This window comes from Bufo gargarizans, chromosome 9 (assembly GCF_014858855.1).
Source record: "Bufo gargarizans isolate SCDJY-AF-19 chromosome 9, ASM1485885v1, whole genome shotgun sequence".
Classification (NCBI taxonomy): domain Eukaryota; kingdom Metazoa; phylum Chordata; class Amphibia; order Anura; family Bufonidae; genus Bufo; species Bufo gargarizans.
In genome coordinates this window covers 20,038,779-20,060,227 of record NC_058088.1, presented here as the reverse complement: position 1 = coordinate 20,060,227, position 21,449 = coordinate 20,038,779, and the positions used below count along the sequence as shown (strand labels likewise).

At 42.5% G+C, this 21,449-nt stretch overlaps 1 protein-coding gene across 1 annotated transcript; it reads left to right on the top strand.

Annotated features, from left to right (window-relative positions):
• The first annotated feature begins 4,939 nt into the window (after positions 1–4,939).
• Positions 4,940–18,695, top strand: LOC122946842 (major histocompatibility complex class I-related gene protein-like). Its single transcript, XM_044306701.1, has 5 exons — positions 4,940–5,060; positions 5,836–6,093; positions 8,582–8,857; positions 12,485–12,760; positions 16,523–18,695. Exons 1-5 carry the CDS (start codon positions 4,997–4,999, stop codon positions 16,666–16,668), a joined length of 1,020 nt encoding a protein of 339 aa, XP_044162636.1. The 5' UTR covers positions 4,940–4,996; the 3' UTR covers positions 16,669–18,695.
• Positions 18,696–21,449: the final 2,754 nt, after the last annotated feature.

The following is a 21,449-nucleotide window of genomic DNA, read 5'->3' as shown; positions in this document are numbered from 1 at the left end:
CTGCAGAGAAACGTGGTCTTGGGCACCAGTGGACATTTCAGCATGACAGTGACCCAAAAGAAATGGTTAGCAGACAACAACATTAACGTTTTGGAGTGGCCCGGCCAGAGCCCAGACTGGAATCCAATTGAGAATCTGTGGAGGGAGCTAAAGATCAGGGTGATGGCAAGAAGACCCTCCAACCTGAAAGATTTGGAGCTCATTGCTAAAGATGAATGGGCGAAAATACCTGTGGAGACCTGCAAAAAGCTGGTCTGCAATTATAGGAAGCGTCTGATTGCTGTAATAGCCAATAAAGGCTTTTCTATTGATTATTGAGAGGGTATGAATAATTTTGGACTGGACACTTTTTGTTCAAAAGTAAATAAAAGCTGAGAATTATTTTTTTTCTGCAATAATGCCTCTTGTACATCGTCTTATTATCTTTCGGGAGACACCTATGTCATTTCCTGTCAAAAAATTACTTGCTAGTTGAATAAAAGTACCTTTAAGTAAAAATTTGCCAGGGGTATGAATAATTATGGGCAGCACTGTATATAATGTATGGAAGAAGAGTCCCATGAAAAGGATGATTATTATTATTATGCTGTGCAAATTTTGAGCCTCTTGCTCTCCCCATACACTGATAGCATGTTTTTATTATCAAACTGGAAATTATTTCTGTTCAGGCATCTCACCCAATCAACCAGTATCCTGCTCCATACTGATGAGGACCAAGAATCCAGAAACAGCTTTCGAAAGTTAACAGTGTAATATTATTTTCATGAGCAAAGGTTATGTCCGTGAAGTTACCACCGGCCCCAGAGTCTAGCATAGCAGAACAAGAAATCTCATGTGTTTCGGTGCAGATGTGGATCGGCACAATAAAATGAGACTCAGGAGCTGTTATCTTGTCATCACCCAGAGCTAAAGGAGAAATAGAATTTATTTTTGAGTGCAAAAGATATGATGTTTCTCGTTTAATCTGTTCTTTTACTTCCGTGACAGCAATTGTTCTGTGAACCTTGTTTTTATTGCATAATGCCCTGACTCCCCACACCAAAGACAAAGATTTTCTGTAAACTGTCTCTCTTTTTCTGCTGTAGTTAGAGATTTCCGTAAAGCATCAATCTGCATTGGTTCAGATATGGACTCAGTGTTTTGCCGAGTTGATCGAATAAAAGAACAGGTAGGTCTATTTCCCAATGCCCAGAGTTTTTCCCTTCTCCTTTCAGAAAGTTTCTGATCAACTTGGATACACAATTGAATAAAGTCCTCCAAATCATCAGGGGCTTCCCCTCTAGCAAGCTCATCTTTTACTTGTTCTGAAAGTCCTTGCCGAAACTGGCTTTTCTGGGCTGTTAGACTCCAAGTAGTATCAGCTACCCAGCGGCGGAATTCTGCAGTGTATTCAGCAACTGAACGTTTCCCTTGTCGTAGATTGTGTAATTTGACTTCAGATGTGGAACAACGGTTAGGGTCATCAAAGACTTGACTCATAGCAGAGACAATTCAATTCGTTCAAAAGATCACTATTTGTTTCCACGTATGGTGAAGCCCATACAAGAGCTTCGTCAGCCAAAAGATTACTTTTTTCTTGTCACTGGTAAAAAGAGCTGGCTGCATTTGAAAATATAAGCAGCATTGATTAAGGAACCCCCGATAATGACGTCAATCTCCATTGAACTTTGATGGTAATGGCATGCGTGTATCCCCGGCTGAGCCACGCACATCCAAAAGATGTCTTTGCAACTCAATTATTTCTCTTTGTTGATTTCTTACTAAGCCTTGTAACTGTGAACTTTCTTGATAGGTGGTACCAAATTCCTGCAGTTCAGAAACTTGTTTCCTCAAGGTTGTCATAGCCGATCCATATTTTTTTTGGGCAAGATTATTCTGTAAGAGTGATGTCACAATTGCTCACCTGAAATTAGGAATCGTCTGGTTTATATTGGAAGGTAGGAAGGCTATTCCAAGGTGTGGCTGATTAGGCTAAACGAGCAGAGATTGTCCAAGACTAGGAAACTATTCACTAGGTTCAGGAGCGGAGCTGTCCCGAGTAGCCGGTAGCTCAGTGAGCAACACAGGAGTTTCCTGGTTCGATTCCTGACAGATAGACTACAAGCACATTCTGATTCCAGTGCAATCTCTATGCTGATGACACCCAATTATATACTTCTTCCGCTAATATCACCCCTGCTCTACTACAGAACAAAAGTAATTGTCTGTCCACTGTCTCTAACATCATGTCCTCTCTATATCCGAAACTGAACTACTGGTGTTTTACCCATCTACTAACATTCCTAAACCTGACATATCCGCCTTAGTATGTGGCACTACCATCATGCCTAGGCGGCACGCTTGCTGTCTCGGTGTTACGTTTGACATTGATCTTTCATTTACCCCCTATATTCAAACCCTTCCCTTCTCATTTCGCCCACTTCTCAAAAACATTTCTAGAATCTGCCCCTTTCTAACTGTGGGAACAACAAAAAATCATTGTTACCCTGATCCATTCCCATCTCAATTACTGTAACTCATTACTAATTGGTCTCCCCTTCACCAGACTTTCCTCTCTCCCATCTATCCTGAATGCAGCAGCCAGCCATCTATCTGTCTGACCGCTACTCCGATGCCTCTGCACGGTGCCAGTAATTGCACTGGTTGCCTGTACAGTATAGGATTCAATTTAAACATGTCATTCTCACCCACAAAGCTCTCCACAGTGCGGCACCACCCTACATCTCTGTCTACCATCTTACCCATGCCCTATGTTCAGGCAATGACTTATGAATGACAACCACCATAATCCAATGCCTTATCCCAAGCAATTAGGTTAATTCACAACATCCACAGTTTTAGGTGCTTCTTAAAAAATGCATCTTTTTGGGTTAGTCTATTCCAATCCCTAATCTAACTCTTCTCCACCCCCCCAATCATCATTCTTCTGTACCGGCTTATCGTCAAATATCCACACCCCCATGTACTGAGAAGCACTACAGATACCAGTTGGTGACTGGCTCATTTAGCCTTTTATCTACTCCCCTATTGGCTGGACCATTTCACAAATAAAGCACTTGTTACCTTCTATGTCACCCCTATCTCTTGATAGATTGTAAGCTCATGCAAGCAGGGCCACCGTTCCTCTTGTTGTTAGCTTGTCTGTTGCTATGTTATTTATAACTCTGTTTGTACATGAACCCCCTATTTTAAAAACGCTATGGAATATCTTAGCGCTGTATAAATAAAGATTATTACTATTCTGTAGTTAGGGATCGGTGCTTAGAAGAGACTCTGCCAGACTACTTGTGTGACCAGAAGAAGACGCTGACATGGGGATACTCTGCCACAGACCCTGGATCTCCAGCCTTTGACCAGGATACCAGTCGTCTGAGAGCGAGAGGGACATCTAGCTCAGGCCTTTCCTCAGCACCACTCTTCTAACAGAGAGGAGACTGGAGAAGCCAGCCCAGTACCTTGTCTGCTATGTTTTGCACTTGAGTTTCTCCAGTTCAGAAGCACACTGGTTTACTGCAAACTCTGACTCTGTGGACTTTTCTCCCATTGGGGCCACCCCAAACCCAACCGCTGCAATTTTAAGGCTCTGGCTAACATCCCGCAAGGTAGAAAATCTGTTCTGCAATGTTCACATCTTTGTTATCTGGGGTGTGGGAGTACGTGGGGGGTGCCACACGAAATCTTTGTCCTGGTTGAGGTAAAGCCTAACTGCAGTTCTGGCACTATCACACAGGCATAACAGGCTTGGAAAAGGGGTTATGCTTGTTATTTCTTTTTTTTTTAAGGGGCTTTCATGCAGTCTTAATATTTTTGTGTTTTTATCTTTATTATATGTATTAGTAGGTATTTGTATTAGTACTGATTATTATAGCTACTGGCTAGACCACATTCAGTTGGCCATATTAAAATTTGTCAGCAGTGCAGTGAGGCAGAGATTCATATATCTGTATAGGATATGGACCTGGCGCCCGCTGAAGACAGTGGTGTTTAGGTCCGTCTTTCATGAGAAATGGTCCAGAGTAGTGCATTCTCTGAGTTTCTCCCCACAGACTCTTGTCCGAGGTGTGAATACAGATGACTGCTAAGAGAATACAATATATCTCCGAGAACAGTGATGGCCAGTTTGCAGTGTTCGCCTGCGGCTGCCATCACTGTCCAAGAAGTCTTACAATCTCTGATCAGTATTGGCTTGATACTCCCTTTGGTTTTTGTAAAGCAGCCCTAGGAGCATTGAGGTGAAGATTGCCACTGTAGATAACTATTGCAGCCAGAACCACTTCCACTCAGCTTCTCCTGATCCACGGCAACACACCAGCAGTGACATGCTTCTTTAGGGACACATCGTTGCTAGTGCCATTTGCTGCAGCAGTGCACATGACATTTACAGATAAACACTGGAAGACCAGAGAAGGGAACCATGGAGCTGGAGTAGAGCAGCAGGGAGCAGGAAAGTATGGACTTCATAGGTACTGCATAGTTTTTGCTTTATACTTATGAAATAACATGACAAATAACTCAACAATAAAAGTTAAGTGTTTTTTTAATCAAATGTTTACATGAAGGACAAATGAATATAAAGTATGTGAACACAGAATACATTCATAATCCTGCATAAATCTGCTGCAAAATTGGAGGCAGAAATCCAAGACTGACCCTCGGACTCTGGCTGCCACGGGCCCAAATCACATTTAGTCCCATTCAGTGGGAAAATATACACGACAGTTGCAGATGCAGATTTCCTATAACCTTTATTGGCTTATTATTACTTTACGTTGTTTTTATTCTGCAAAGCATATAATTAGGAGCATTGTAGAAAATACCGGTTTATCTGACCCTGTGGGAGTTATGTAGATATTATTCTAACAAGGGACTTTTTTATGTGCCAGCCGGAGACACACCTAGATGGCTCTATAAAAAGGGTGGTGAGCATTTAAGCTGTGCACACCTCCAGTCTTAAGTTGTATCACAGAAGGCGAAGACACGCGGATCGTTCACTAAGATGACAAGATGTGCGTTACTTCAAGTTCTTCTCCTCCTGTTTTCTGCTCGTTTTGGCTTTTCAGGTAATGTATCCTGGGTGATAGATGAGACTCTGAGTGTCTTTACAAATTCTTTGATTACTTATTTTCACAGGCAGAATAGTGGACAATCTGGGTCGCTATAAGATTTAATTTAGAAACTGGTATATAGACTCTTAAAGAGTAGCTCTAGTAGATAAAAATGACAATGCTGTTAGATTCTCATCTACCTTTGAAAACATGTTATATTAGATGTTTGTGCTTCCAACCTCAATTATCTTAATTCCTCAACAGGTAGTGCCATTATACAGATATCACTCTACACTATCTCTCTAAGCCTACCAGCCCACATCACACCTCCCGCCTACCCTCACACTGCAAAAGCTGCTTGTTTGAATCAGTGCTGATGCTGCTGTGATTAAAGGACTTCGTTAGCTGTGAAGTTTTCTCTACTCATGCAAACAGCTTGTAACTCCCTGTTAGAATATGGCAGTTGTTTTACTTGAATCCCCTAATGATCCTCCAATTTCTCACACACTATTGATCCAGCTATCGGAATGGAGGCACGGAACCCCATGAACACCTGAACATGTTCTATTTTTTTTGCGATGTGGACTAGCCCCCCACCTATCACAGATTTATGACTTATTCTTATTCTGCCATATAGGTCATTGATGGTAAAGCCCAATGGATGTAGTCCACCTGTTACTTTTTTTTTTTAAAACCCCAATCCCTACTAAAATTCTAATAATATATAAGAACACTGAGGTGATATCAGTATGACTACAAGCCCTAAATTCTCATGTCTTCTCACACACAGGTGTCCACACTCATTATTTCTACACGACTATCACCAATGATTTGACTTCCAACATTTCTTATTTTATGATGACAAGGACATTAGATGGCATCACTCTTTTCTGGTATGACAGTGACAATGAGGTGGTAGAACGTCGAGTGCCATGGTTTAAAAGTCGAAATCAAACATTATTGGATGCAAGTATTTCTTATTATTCAGGACAGAGAAATTTTCAAAGCTTCCTACATAACATCTCAAATGTTTTCAATCACGCAGAAGGTAAGTTGTGTTGAAATAATTCCTGCATGTCATTGTCAGTTTTATGGAAACTGTCAAAAGTTTTGTAGGCTTTTGTAATAAAAAAAAAAAAATGTTTATACTCCAGAGTCACATCCTCAGGCTGTTCCCAGGTACTTGTATTCTGCACACAGGTGCTAAGCAGCAAATGTACATGTCTGGCTAGGGATCCAAGAGAAAAAAGCATGTGACTGTCTTTGGAACCAATCACCATCCACTGGGGTCTATTTTTTTTTATTCAAATCGTAGTAAACTTTATTGATTATATAGGGGAGGAACCTCGAGAATAATTTCCATTGGTGGGCCCAAGGAACCCCAATATGGGATTCTGCTTCCTGTATCTTCACATTACGAGATGTATCCACTAACCCTTCAGTATCTGAATTACAGGTATTCAGGAACAGCCTGCGTTACTGTGGATTCAGAGATACTTGAATAAATAGGCATAAACAATGGCTTAGTGAATAAGTGATTTACTAAATAAAAGCAGACGTATAAAAGACATATAAAGAAACTGCAACAGTTACATAAAGTAGAGAAGCAATTACTAAGTGAAGGTCAATTCCTGGCAAGCTCTTGGATGTGCGTCCAAGATGGTGGATAACAAAGAGACAGGGTAGTGTGTTCAAAAGACATCTTGTTTGGAGAGTTTCCGCTGTGATGTGCAGAGAGTTTTTATATCCTCAGTGCCCTGCTAGGCACAGAATATTCCAGTATTTTGCGTAACACATGTGTGTAGCATTAAAAAATCCAACTAATATGTATACCTCCCAACCGTCCCGGATCCAGTGGGACAGTCCTGGATTGCAGTGGCTGTCCCGGTACGGGGGAGCTATGTCCCGCTTTCTGGCAGCTGTATTTGTGTCCATAGAAAGCAGAGACAGTTGTATTATATTGTATTTTATTGTATTATATTAAGTAATTGTATTATATTGTTTTAGTATTTAATAAATACATTGGCATCCATACGTTATACGAATATCCAGCAGGGCGCCAAGGGAGGGATCTGTGAAAATATCAATGAAGGTGGAAATTGTATATATTTTTTTGGTGTCAGAGGGATATTAGGCTGCCAGGGGGAAAAAAAACCATTAGGGGGATCCCCTAGTCGATGAGGTATAGACAGAAAAGATAGAACAAAAGATATTTATTCCCCTTTAGGGGGCGCCACCATCCCTCGAATGAAAAACTGTATAAAGAATATAACCTTTAGTGGGTTAGTGTCTTCAAGAAATTTTTCCTTTTTACATATGTATTAAAATTACTGGCAAATGCGTTAAAAGACTCAATAAGAGATCAATCGGAAAATGTCATAACAAAAATTCAAAGTAAAAGCAATTTTGACTCACTTCACCCAGGAGGTATCGGATGGGATAAACTCAAAACACCCTCCGAATAACCTCCTGCGCCTGGGTAGCCTGTGGGATCTCACGGAATGACAGCAGTCCAGTCCAGCTTTTTGTCAATCGTCTTTATTGAACCACAGGGTAGGGGTGAAGGTATCTTGCTCAACGCGTTTCGGGGTATAAGAAGAACCCCTTCATCAGGAGCATATGGCATCATACGTGTTTTGAAGGGTATAAATACATGAAATGTTTGAAAAGAGGTGCCAAAAACGGGGGGAGAAACGTCACTTCCGGTCTGCGCTCCAGCATGGAACGCACCGGAAGTGACGTTCCCCCCACTCTACATAGGGATAATGTTCCATACAGAATAAAAGTTAATGGTTAGAACATATATAATTGATGTCGACAATTGACTTTAATACGCTGGGTCTCTCTGGGGAAATCCAGCGTATTATAGCTGCAATTCTTATGTTGGCCAGCAGGTGGCAGGCAAATTTAAGAAATGAGCAATTCACATATTAACATGCTCCTGTATGGAGTGTGGTAATATTGAATAATAATTAAAAAAAATTTTTAGTGCTGGCTACTAAAACAAAAAAAAATTTAAATCACCCCTCTTTCCATAGAATATAGAAAATACAGTATTTAGATATATAAAACCTATGTGGTATCGTTGTAATCGTACTGACCCAGAGAATGAAAGGCACAGGTCAGTTTTTGCCCCAAAGGGAATGCCGTACAGAACCCGTAAAACGGTGTAGGAATAGCATTTTTTTTTCCAATTCTACCCCATTTGGAATTTTTTCCCACTTTCCACTACATTGCATGCCATATGGTGGCATTAGAAAGTACAAATTGTCCCACAAAAAACAAGACCTTATATGGATATGTGAACAGAAAAATAAAAAAGTTATGGCTCCAGGGAGATAGGGGAGAAGAATAAAAACAAATATCTATTCTGGTGGTTTGATGATCACGATGCAAAGCTTTGAAGAATTCCCTTTGACCATTTGATGCATAAAGTACAGTATATTAGAATATTGCGTTTTACAATCAATGGACCAGACATAAGCCCTCTGTTTTCATCCATAGACTCCTTTTCTACATCTTTTTCCCATTTCTAGGATACCACGTTCTGCAGAGATTACAAGGGTGTACGCTCTATGATAATGGCACAATCCAGGCTGAATTCACTTATCGTTATGACGGAAAACCATTAATGTCTTTCAACGTGGAGACTGCGAGATGGAGAGCAGAGACTCCGGAAGCTGAGGAATTTGTAGAAAACTTTAATTCTAATGCAACTATATTACAAGAAAACAAATTTATTTTGCTGAATACGTGTATACCACACATAACGGAACTGCTGTCGCTGGGAAACTGCACATTTAATAGGAAAGGTACAGCATGCTTACATGGGTGACTATGAATGACTTCTTGTAGGTTTCTCTTCTATGTACATATCATTTCTGCCTGCAAATGTCAGTGCCTATCATTAACCCTTTCATGACCAGGCCTGAATGTCCAGGCAACTTTTTGTGATTTTGTGCACGTGGTGGTTTAGTGACCCTAACTTTTTTATTTCTTTGACTACCAAAAGTATTTTTGCAATTTTTCTTTACTTGACATTTAGGACTTTTTAATGGAAAGTTTTTGTTTAGATATTTTTTCTTTTTTTAGGTTTAATTTGGAGGGAAACCGCTAATTCTTATTAAAAAAAGTAATTATTTATAATTATAGCTTCTACTTCTTAAAAAAAAGTAATTATTTATAATTATAGCTTTTACTTCTTAAATCTTAAATTAATTATTGCAATGGGTTCCCTATTTTGTGACCATCGTTTTGATATATAACATGTATAGGTTTGATTGAACAGGGCAACTATGGTGACGGTTTCCATTGGCGACTGCATATTTTATATTTTTTTTTATCATATTTTAATTTATTTTTGGCACAAAACATGTCCCCCAGGAGGTTGTTAAAAGACCTCTGGAGGACACTGACTATTTTTTTTCACTTTTTTTTTTTTCACTGTTTCCACTGTAACTGGGGCATCCACAGGAACCGCAATTATGGGGAAAACAGACCCCTTTGGGGGCATTACACACAGGCAGAGTTAATCAGGGTCTGCTTAGACCCGGCAGCTCTGCTCCTGCCCTGAGACACCCGGCGATCACGTGACCACCAGGACTAACAGAGGAAGTGGCTCGGCTGCATCCTGCTGTCACCCTGCGCTCCTGCATCGATCTGCTGCCGGCACAGGAGAAGGCAGAAGTGGTAATAAACTGCTCCTGTCTTATCCTCAGGGTACCCGCTGTATCTGTCAGGGTACTTTCACACTTGCGTTTTTCTTTTCCGGCATAGAGTTCCGTCACGAGGGCTCTATACCGGAAAATAACTGATCAGGCATATCCCCATGCATTCTGAATGGAGAGTAATCAGTTCAGGATGCATCAGGATGTCTTCAGTTCAGTTGTTTTGACTGATCAGGCAAAAGAGAAAACCGCAGCATGCTACGGTTTTATCTCCGGCGAAAAAAACTGAAGACTTGCCTGAATGCCGGATCCGGCATTTTTTTCCATAGGAATGTATTAGTGCCGGATCCGGCATTCAAAATACCGGAATGCCGGATCCGTCCTTCCGATCTGCGCATGCGCAGACCTTTAAAAATGATTTAAAAAAAATAAACGGATCCGTTTTGCCTGATGACACCGGAAAAAACGGATCCGGTATTGCAATGCATTGCAATGCATTTTTCTGACTGATCAGGCATTTTTCAGACTGATCAGGATCCTGATCAGTCTGAAAAATGCCTGATCAGTCAGAAAAAATGACATCCGTTTGCATACAGTTTGCCTGATCAGGCAGTCAGTTCAGGCAACGGAACTGCCTGCCGGAATCAAGCAACGCAAGTGTGAAAGTACCCTCAGCCGGGACCCGACCTGCCCCTGCTAGATTGCAGGAGCTTTGATGATCCGCGCTAGGATTAAAGCGCTGCCTGCACGTTTATATATGTGCTATCTGCACGGGGCATGTGCAGATAGAATGTATATACACAGAGGGCAGTCGGGAAGGGGTTAACAATGATGTCAAAATTAGGCCAACTGTTTCTCACTTTTGTTTCTTTCTTGTGCAAAAAATACAACTTGTTTCAAATGTTTTCTTGTTGTTTAATATTAATGACTTATCCTCAGGATAGGTCAACAATATCTAATGAGTGAGGGGTCTGACTCCAGGCACCCCCGCCGACCAGCTAGTCTTAGCCATTGGTCACATGGTCTAGGTGCAGCTCAGTCCCTTGAATAGCTGATTGGTGAGGGTGCTGGGAGTCAGACCTCTGCTGCCATTTTTGGCATATATCTGATTGTGGCACGAAGGTTATTTACCATGCAATCTGCGACCTTTTCTGCCGCTCACGCCAGGTCTGAAACGGGGCATGGCATGGGCGGGCTGGCAAGAAAACTGTCGGCCGGCGCCTATACATAACTTAGGTGGATCAACCGCCACGCAGGCGTCTAAATCGCTGGTCTTCATAAATGTCCCCTTAAATGCCTCAGGTTATATAAGCAGCCGATGTTTGATGAGCCTATGACACCACTTTTATGCTGGTGTCACACATAGGTTTTTGGAAAAGTTTTTTTATGCAGTTTTTTTTTATCAAAATCCAGAAACGGATTCCAGCAGGAGGGGGAAACATGAGGTTGCACTCATTTGTGGTGGAATTTTCCGAAAGAAAATCTACAATGTAAAGACATCCCCCATGTTATCTATTGGAACCGAAAAGTGTCAATCCACAGCGTAAGGCCACTTTCAAACGAGCGAGTTGCACACTCCGGACTCTCTGCGTGAGTATAAGACAGCTCCCGTCCTGAACTTCCAGCACTTCTGGGGTCACATAGTATTATATTGATTTATGATGCTATGTAACCCTTACAGTTCTGGAATGTATTAGATAACAGTGACAGCATTATCATTGTCAGTGTTATACAATACATTTCAGACCTCTAAGGGTTACATAGCATCATAAATCAATATAATGCTATGTGACCCCGTCAGTGCTGGAAGTTCAGGTCGGGTGCAGCGCTGTAAGTCCACAGCGTGACACTCGCTCATCTGAAAGCGGCCTAAATGATGATTTGTTGCGGATTTTCTGATGCTGAATGTATCTATTCATTTCAATGGGGGATGTAATTTGCACAGAAATCCACAAAATAATTTACCAAGAAATCCCCATATTCTGCATGGAAAAATCAGCCGTAAAATCCACCCTAAGATCCACAACTTTGTAAAAATCTGATTTTCTGGCTGAAAGTTCCACCATCTGTGAGTGAAGTCTAAGTCCTTCCTTTTTATTTTTAATACGCTTCTAACTGTTTCAAAAACCGTACCTAATAATGCCACAAAAACCTATGTGTGACACCAGGTTTAGGACAATTTCACACAAATGTATTATGGGAGAATTTTTGCACCTGTATTAGCACCTGAGTGTCGAAGCCTGTTCATGGTCTACTGCCCCAAAATATCAATATCATAGATCCCTATGATTATTTGTGTTCAGGTCAGTAGACCTGTGGTTGGACTAGGCCACTTGGCTCCTGTAAAACTGACCTTAGGGGGTGTTCACATGGGCAGGTACCACGCGGTTAGAAAGCACTGTGTCACTTTAACAGATCTGCCTCACATGTTACATGTCCATGTATATTCCTGTTATTATTTGTAAAAATATTGAGGGAGGACTTTATCACAAAGCAAATTTTTTAAGTCCGTTTTTCTTTTGTTAATTTTGGCTTATTTTTAAGCAGGACACTTGCTCCAGCAACCAGTGAGTCTTGGTCTGGTGGATTAAAGTCTTCCAGGAGCCACTGCACTGTGAAAATATTTAACTGTCCAAATCTTCCCCTGGCAAAATTAGCTGTATGTTAGGCAGACAACCCCACGACAATCAGCTGATCCCCCCGAGGGTCTCTTGTTAAAGGTGACAAAAACATCAAACTCTTAATTACGAACTCTTGTTTTATCTCCTGCAGAGGCTCCAGTTGTGAAAGTGACTCAGGTTCCTAAAGACAATGCTGGAGTTAAGCTCTACTGTCGAGCATATGGACATTACCCCAAGGACATCTTCATAATGTGGTACAAGAACGGACACCACATATCGGAGAAGATGATGGAAAAGCTGACCCTGCCACTTCCTGACTTGACATATCTGACCTCATTATCTTTCAATGTTTCGGATGTGGCTGCTGAGGTTTATACCTGCAAGGTCAACCACAGTAGTATGCTGCTGAATTTCACACAAGATCTAAGTAAGTGGAAGAAAATTTTGTAGAACTTTACAACTCAGTACTTTTAGAGAATTAGTGCTCATCCTCATGCAGACAGATTTCCACTGGCAATTCATTTTTGGGGTCTATGTATCCCTTCTATCTATATTTATGCAATCTCCATGGAGATTAGTGTTGAGCAAATGGAAGTTAAACAAATTGAATATGATTGAATTTCAGGAAAAATGTGATTTGACACGAATTCGAATTTCCTTGCGCTTCGTGGTAACACTTTTTTTTCTTTTTCTAAAATGGCAGCTATACGTGCTATAAAGTACAACTAAAAGCCTATGAATGCGGTTTGATCCATGATGCCGTGCAGCCAGCTAATCAGCAGATAGCCATCCCCTATAGTAGCCCCGTCCGGTCTCCATTTTACTGTGAGCTGGGCACAGGGAGAGACGTGACAAGTGCTAGGGACAGTAATTAACAAAGCTTTTAATTGTACAGTATTGGATAGCAACAGCATAGGGAGATCATAGGGAGAGTTTTCAGACACTGTAGGGAAAGCATAGTTAGACTGCCGGGACAGTGCAGGCTCAGTGTAATCGCCTTGTGCATCTTGTTCATCAGCTGAACCATTTATACTTAATTTGTTCTGTTATACATAGACTGTGACGAAAGCACCTTCATCACAGGTAGTTGGAGAGGCCTGCTAGCCAGCCTCTTGCCCTGTGGACTTTTTCCTGGAACTTTTTGGGGCATGTGACCATGTGCACGGTGGGGCAAAAATAAGACTTCTAGGAAATTCCTGAACCCCTGAACCAATCTGGGTGATTTTTGGATAGGTTGTTCACCCAGATCGAGGCTATCTGGGGATGTAACTTTTATGGGGATATGTGGTGTTTTGGGGTGTTTTCTGTAGTTGGGAAACATGTGTATTTTATGCCTGTGAGTAATTAAGTCCATTGTGTTTGTTAAATATGTCACAGGCAATGCCATTGTGTTGTTAATTGCGTCACAGACAATGCCTATTCTGTTATTGATTGCGTCACAGGCAATGCCATTGTGTTTGTTGAATGTATAGTTTTTGTGTTTAAACTGTAAAACTGTAAATGATTGGCTGCTATTGCAACACGCCAGACCTGCAGGGTATAGCGAAGTGAGGTCACGGTTATGGGCAATCGAGGGTAGCTCACTGTATTGGAGAACCCTGGGCAGGCATGTGGCAGTGAAGGAGAGGTAGACACGGTTCCTCTGGGGCACACTCTGTATGTAGGGACCAGGCCTGATGGTGGATGAGGTGCCCTGGATGTTACGGGTATTTTGAGTGCCTGGGGCAAGGTCCCTTTGAGTTTCGTGACGCCAGCGCCTTTGACGGTGGCACACCGGTGTATAGTTGGAATAAGTGAGGTACACAGGTGGTATAGTGAACCAAACGTTGCTTTACTTAACAGTCCAACTTTGTACATACAGATGCTAACACAGTCTTTTAGATCACAGCTTTACAAGCAGGCTTATTCCACAAGATGGCAGGTATTGATTATGCAAGATACTCAGAGGGTAAATCCACAATGCACTCAGAATCAGGTTGTACCTTTCCTCAGAAATAGCGTACACTGTTCTTTCTAGAACTCCTGTCTGGCTTTCTATCCCAAGGCCCGGATGCCTAAATGGTGGCTTAAATCCTTGGTATATCTATATCTTCCTCTCGTATTAAATCCTTGCTTTGCTTTGCTAAAGCATCTGCCCATCAGTGTTACTTATCTTTGCTTGTGGTATCCTGACTTGTCTGGTGAAGGACTGTGGGTTTCTCCCAGGAGGTTCTGTCCTGCTACTGGGGTATCTCAACTGAGCTAAGCTTAGCCTCAGGAGCTTCAGGCTGACGAGGTAACTCCTCTAGTCCCCTGGAATGAACTCGGTCTCCAAGCAGGCTGTACTTCATCTAGCCCCTTGGTGCAGCTAGAAACCAGGACTGCTCAGCTGCATGTCAGGAGGAGGCCCTCAGCATATCCTGGGCTGGTGCCTTCTCATTTCTGTCTCCACAGACTCCTGACTATGACCTAACCACTCCCAGTCTGGGCCTGGACATTTATACTAGGGGCTCCCTATCTCCCTCTAGTGTCTGGGATGTCTAACTACACCCAACTAGGCCTGCTATTGCATCATACAGGGGAACATTGCATATAAAAACACATTAGAACATACATTAAATGCACAATTAAATATGACATTTCTGTTCCTTGTGAGTAGGAGTAACGCGCACACCAATTGACCCTTGTGTAGTGCCCACCCCTACCTAGTGGGACACTACACTATGTTATGTCCTCCGTTTCCAACCAGGTCCACGGGGGTGGTACCCTTGTAGGAAAATGTGTATAAGAGGCAATGCTTGTGTGTTCAATAAAGAGTTCCTGTTTTGGCCTTCAACATAGAGCCTCGTCTCATGTGTGTGGGGATTTCTATACGCTGTATACTCCCCTGGCTATAACCCCTAGCTCTTGTAAGAGCTGTTCCTGTGGTGGTTACGGTGTTGAGCGGAGTGCATGGATCCCTCGGGAAGCACCAGGAGCATACATCAACGGAGGTACCCAGTCAGGGTGCCAGTAGATCTGTTACATAGACTTATGGTGCATCTAATTTATAGGAGTGTTTACCTAGTTCATCTGCTGCGCCATTAATAATTAATTTGCTCTGTTATACTTGCAACAGGCGGTCTAATATGTAGGTGCGTTTATCTAGTTCATCTGCTGTGCCATTTATACTTAATTTGTTCTATTATACATAGACTTACTGTGCATCAGACAGTTTCAATAGGCGGCCTAATATATAGGCGAGTTTACCGAGTTCATCTGCTTTGCCATGAAAGGGGTTATCCAACCCCTATAATTACCCCCCCCCCAATGCTCAGGCCCCTTATATAGGTTATACTTACCCCGCTCCCCGACATCCACATCATTTCTGATCTCCACACGGCCGCCGCTGCATCTCCCTGTTGTATGGATCAAAACATCCGGGGACAGGGGGAGCAGCCAATAGCAGGCTGTGACGAAGACGAGCCTCCCTAGCATCGTGGGTGACGCAACCTTTCCTGCCTGACCAGTAGTGTGGCATCAGAGCAAGTGCAGCGGGGCATAGTTACCCCAAGTAGAACTTGCCTTTGAACACAAAAAGTTGAGAGACAAACCATTATAAAGATGAATCAGGCCTGGATCAACCAGGATTTCTAGAGACCGCTGCCTGATACAACAGACTAGATCATTCTGGCAGTAATTTTCTGACTGTAGTGTGCCGCCACACAGGAACATTGTGACAAATGGCCCATTACATCTGCCCACCTGCTGCTGCTGCCACTATTCTGATGCTGTCACTTGCCTGATGTCACACACCATCTGCCCCTACTGTGATCTGCCACCATCTTGTTCTGTTACTGCCACTGCTGTTGCCCTCCCCACTCTCTTCTGGGGCCACTATTGTGACTCTTCATGCTGTTGCACACTCATCTATAAATTACAGAACATGACCTATTCTGCTTTGCATTGCGGACTAGAATAGTCATTTCTATTGATGTAAGTGAGAAAAATGTGAAATGCACACAGAAAGTATCTGTATTTTGTGACTCCTTTGTCTGACTGAAATACAGACTCTGTCGTGTGCATGAAGCCTAAGATGCTAAAAGTTTTACTCTCCATCGCATAATTTTAAATGAATACATTGAAGCATTAATGATAGATGTAAAAATTTTTTTAATACAGTCATAACATTTTCTGTGTTCTGTTTTCTTGTTTGTTTCTTTTTTTGCAGGAATTTCTGGTGATTTTGAAAGTCTAAGCAGCCCTTCCTCGAATCCATCTACTGGGGCGGTGATTGCTATCTGCCTGGCCATCATCCTGGCCATCACTATCATTGTGTTTAGCTCAGTATCATTTTCAAAAAGGAGAAGACAATGATATCTGTCATTTCAAGGAAATGTATCGAGTAAGGGATCCTATTAGACTACCTGACATGGAGCTGTAACGATCACCGATATAACAATTTGCCATTCCACTGGTCAATTAGAACTGCTTGGGGGACAAACAATAGATGTTATATTTGTTGGAAATGCAGCGGAGCGGTGCCGCGGCATGGGGCTCCCTTAAAGGGAAAATGTTTTTTGTGACGCCAGTTGCATTTCAGCAACGAGAGACTGGGCCCCCCTTATTAGTAGGTGTAGTAGTACCGAGGATAGGAATGCCAGAGTGGTGTAAGGGTGGCCTAATGTCCCTTGGTGGTGTTGCACGTGTCACGGTGCTCCTACATGGATACGCTGGAACCCCAAGCGTGGCTGTCCGCTGCAGTGAAAAGAGTAGTTGGGAAGGGGATGATGAAATGAATTGAGTCCAGACTTGATATAACATTGAACAGTAGCTTTACTTGAATAAACTTACTGCATCAGAAACAATCTTCCAGCATTATCTTGGTCATCAGCAGGTTTTGTCTTAACTTTTGGCAGGAAAACACATTTGGCCCTGCTACATCTGTCACTCTGACTCTGCTGTGCTAGCAGGATTAAATAGAAACTTGTCCTTTCTGCTGTACTTTACTTTCTATAGTCTGACTCTCTTTCTTTATTTTTATCCAGGGAACTTTTCCTCCTGGCTTCTCTGAGGCTCTTTTCTCTTGTTCCAGCTGAGCTGATGGTGCTCTGCTGGCCTAGGCAGGGATCCCCCAGAAGGGACGAACTCCCTCCTGCACAACCTCCTTCTTGCAGAGGGTGGACTACACACCACCTCTCCCCTAGGAGGGGAAGGCTAGACTCTCTACTGCACACAACCTCTCCCCTAGGAGAAGAAGGCTAGACTGAGCTTCACTAACTAACTAGACTCCTCCCTCTCTAGAGACAAAAAGGTTCCATTTTATATAAACTAGCTCTGCCAACATTGCCGCCATCTGCTGGTGAACCAGGCACATTACATTATAATACAACAGTTGCATAAGGAGAAGTACACATTGTGCAGGATCTGGAATAAATACACATGATGCCATTAGATCAACCATAAGAGATGGTGATGGGGCAAAAAGAGTTGAAATGCCCCCTTGCGGGGCGTTACATTCTCCATTACTTAAGAGGCAAGCCGTCCTCGGCTTGTGCTTAGGGTAAGAAAAGAATATGCTTCAGGGGTACCAAATAAAAGTTAAGGTGCTGTATGAGAATACTGACATACTAACATTTAAGACAGCTACCTCTAGGTTCCTGCCCGTATGAGTAGGGTGTCCATTCACAGTTTGCCCTCTTGGTAATAACCTGTGAACCAAGTAAGACTGCACAAAGTGCTCAAATGCTCCTGTGTGGATACCGAGCCATAGCACCACTGGAAGCGTGGGGGTGTCATTTACTGTAGTCCCTCCACGATGCTATGAGACACCCGCAAACAGAAGGGTGGCTTTATCCTGTAATCCCTTCCTCACACCATGCTTTACGCTTCGTCACCATGATGACTGAACAAGTAGCTACACATGAATTTCCTTAAGTCTGCATAAGGCCTTAGGACATTGACATTTGGGAGGAACCGGACTTCTCCCAAAACTCCGAGAGCCATACCCTCTAAACACACATATTAGCAGCGGGTTACCCTTGACGGTGTTAGATCTGCTTGTGATGTAACCACTTGGTTCTTCCTGTGTCGCACTAGACCTAGGCTTGCTAGCTAACACAAGGTCACATAAGAACCATTCGTTTTAAATGTCCTCAGAGGCAGTCCATAATGAGCAAGGCGATGTTAGACCTGCTTGGAACGTATATTAACGTACTCAGAGGCAGTCTATAATAACTAAGCAATACAGTGCTAACTATCTGGTGACCTGAATAAAGTGCAAAATCCATACAATAATGCATATAGAGTCACATTGCTGTACCTGAAAAAAGAATACACACAATGGGCACAGTATTCTTGAACGTTGCTGAAAATGGAAAAATATTAGTGCAAATACAAACCGGATTCCAAAAAAGTTGGGACACTATACAAATCGTGAATAAATGCTGAATGCAATGATGTGGAGGTGCCAACTTCTAATATTTTATTCAGAATAGAACATAAATCACAGAACAAAAGTTTAAACTGAGAAAATGTACCATTTTAAGGAAAAAATATGTTGAATCAGAATTTCATGGTGTCAACAAATCCCCAAAAAGTTGGGACAAGGCCATTTTCACCGCTGTGTGGCATCTCCCCTTCTTCTTACAACACTCAACAGACGTCTGGGGACCGAGGAGACCAGTTTCTCAAGTTTAGAAATAGGAATGCTCTCCCATTCTTGTCTAATACAGGCCTCTAACTGTTCCATCGTCTTGGGCCTTCTTTGTTGCACCTTCCTCTTTATGATGCGCCAAATGTTCTCTATAGGTGAAAGATCTGGACTGCAGACCGGCCATTTCAGTACCCGGATCCTTCTCCTACGCAGCCATGATGTTGTGATTGATGCAGAATGTGGTCTGGCATTATCTTGTTGAAAAATGCAGGGTCTTCCCTGAAAGAGATGACGTCTGGATGGGAGCAGATGTTGTTCTAGAACCTGAATATATTTTTCTGCATTGATGGTGCCTTTCCAGACATGCAAGCTGCCCATGCCACATGCACTCATGCAACCCCATACCATCAGAGATGCAGGCTTCTGAACTGAGCGTTGATAACAACTTGGGTTGTCCTTGTCCTCTTTGGTCCGGATGACATGACGTCACAGATTTCCAAAAAGAACTTCGAATCGTGACTCGTCTGACCACAGAACAGTCTTCCATTTTGCCACACTCCATGTTAAATGATCCCTGGCCCAGTGAAAACGCCTGAGCTTGTGGACCTTGCTTAGAAATGGCTTCTTCTTTGCACTGTAGAGTTTCAGCTGGCAGCGGCGGATGGCACGGTGGATTGTGTTCACTGACAATGGTTTCTGGAAGTATTTCTGAGCCCATTCTGCGATTTCCTTTACAGTAGCATTCCTGTTTGTGGTGCAGTGTCGTTTAAGGGCCCGGAGATCACGGGCATCCAGTATGGTTTTACGGCCTTGACCCTTACGCACAGAGATTGTTCCAGATTCTCTGAATCTTCGGAGGATGTTATGCACAGTTGATGATGATAGATGCAAAGTCTTTGCAATTTTTCGCTGGGTAACACCTTTCTGATATTGCTCCACTATCTTTCTGTGCAACATTGTGGGAATTGGTGATCCTCTACCCATCTTGGCTTCTGAGAGACACTGCCGCTCTGAGAAGCTCTTTTTATACCCAATCATGTTGCCAATTGACCTAATTAGTGTTAATTGGTCTTCCAGCTCTTCGTTATGCTCAAATTTACTTTTTCCAGCCTCTTATTGCTACTTGTCCCAACTTTTTGGGGATTTGTTGACACCGTGAAAATTTGAATCAACGTATTTTTCCTTTAAAATGATACATTTACTCGGATTGAACGTTTGATCTGTCATCTACGTTCTATTACAAATAAAATATTGACATTTGCCATCTCCACATCATTGCATTCAGTTTTTATTCACAATTTGTTTAGTGTCCCAACTTTTTGGGAATCCGGTTTGTACTTAATTAAGGCACATTTTTAATGCAATCAGATACAGTGCAATAAATCACTTTAGAGTCCATTTATTTATATTTGAAGGTAAAGTGCAACGAATTGGAACCTTAAGTGCAACAAAGACTCTGAAAGGCAAAAAGAGTCCTTTGTAATCCATAGGAACAAGATAACGTCACTGTTGGTAATCCATATGAGGCAATATTTGTAATCAATGGGAAACAATGTCACTTGTAATCCAAATGAGGTAGCAAATGTCACTTGTAATCCACATAAGGCAATAATGTCATTTGTAATCCACATGGGTAGCAATATAATATATAGCAGCACAGGTCATGAGGACCATTAGGCAAAGAGGCTCCCAAATAACCTGAAAAGGGGGAAAAAATGAACAAATAGGTTGGCACTGTCACGTGCAACTGGGATTTAAATGAAGATGGGGGGAGTCCTAACTCTCATGGCCATCCAGGTCAGGGCTAAAATAAGGGGCAACCTGCAACATAACATGGGTCAACAAGTTCTCACCCTTCAGACGCAGTTCACGTTGTGGCTCCCAAATGTCACTGTTACTTGAAAGATGAGGCTGGAAGTCTTCCTTCTGGGTCCCACAGTTGAGGGCACAAAAGTCCTTCTTTAAGCTGAGCAATATCCTCATCGCTGTCACTGTTAACGCTGGTGCCCTGAGCAGGTATAACTCCGGCAGAAACTTCATCTGCAATCTCCTGGTGACATCCTGTGGTAGAACTTGGAACTGCAGCTTCACCTTCCGCTGGAGGATCCTCTGTAAGTTTTCTCTTTTTCCTTATAGGTGACAGATGCTCTGGGCAGCAATAAAGCATGAAACCTTTGTCCTTCATAGCAAGAATTTCTGCATTTGATGGGTGTTCCGAAGTGCATGGCGCAGTATCAGTGCTACTCGGTGGTCTCCTCATACTGCTTCCACCTCCAGACTCAATCAATGGCCTTCTCCTAATGCTGCTGCCGCCAACTCCTTCTATCAATGTGCCACTCGGTGGCCTTATCATACTTATTCCACCTCCAGACTCTGTTATTGTGCCAGTCGGTGGCCTCCTCATACTGCTGACAACTCCAGACTCTTTCATTGTACCACTCGGTGACCTCCTCCTACTGCTGCCATCTCAAGACTCGGTCATTGTGCCACTCAGTGGCCTCCA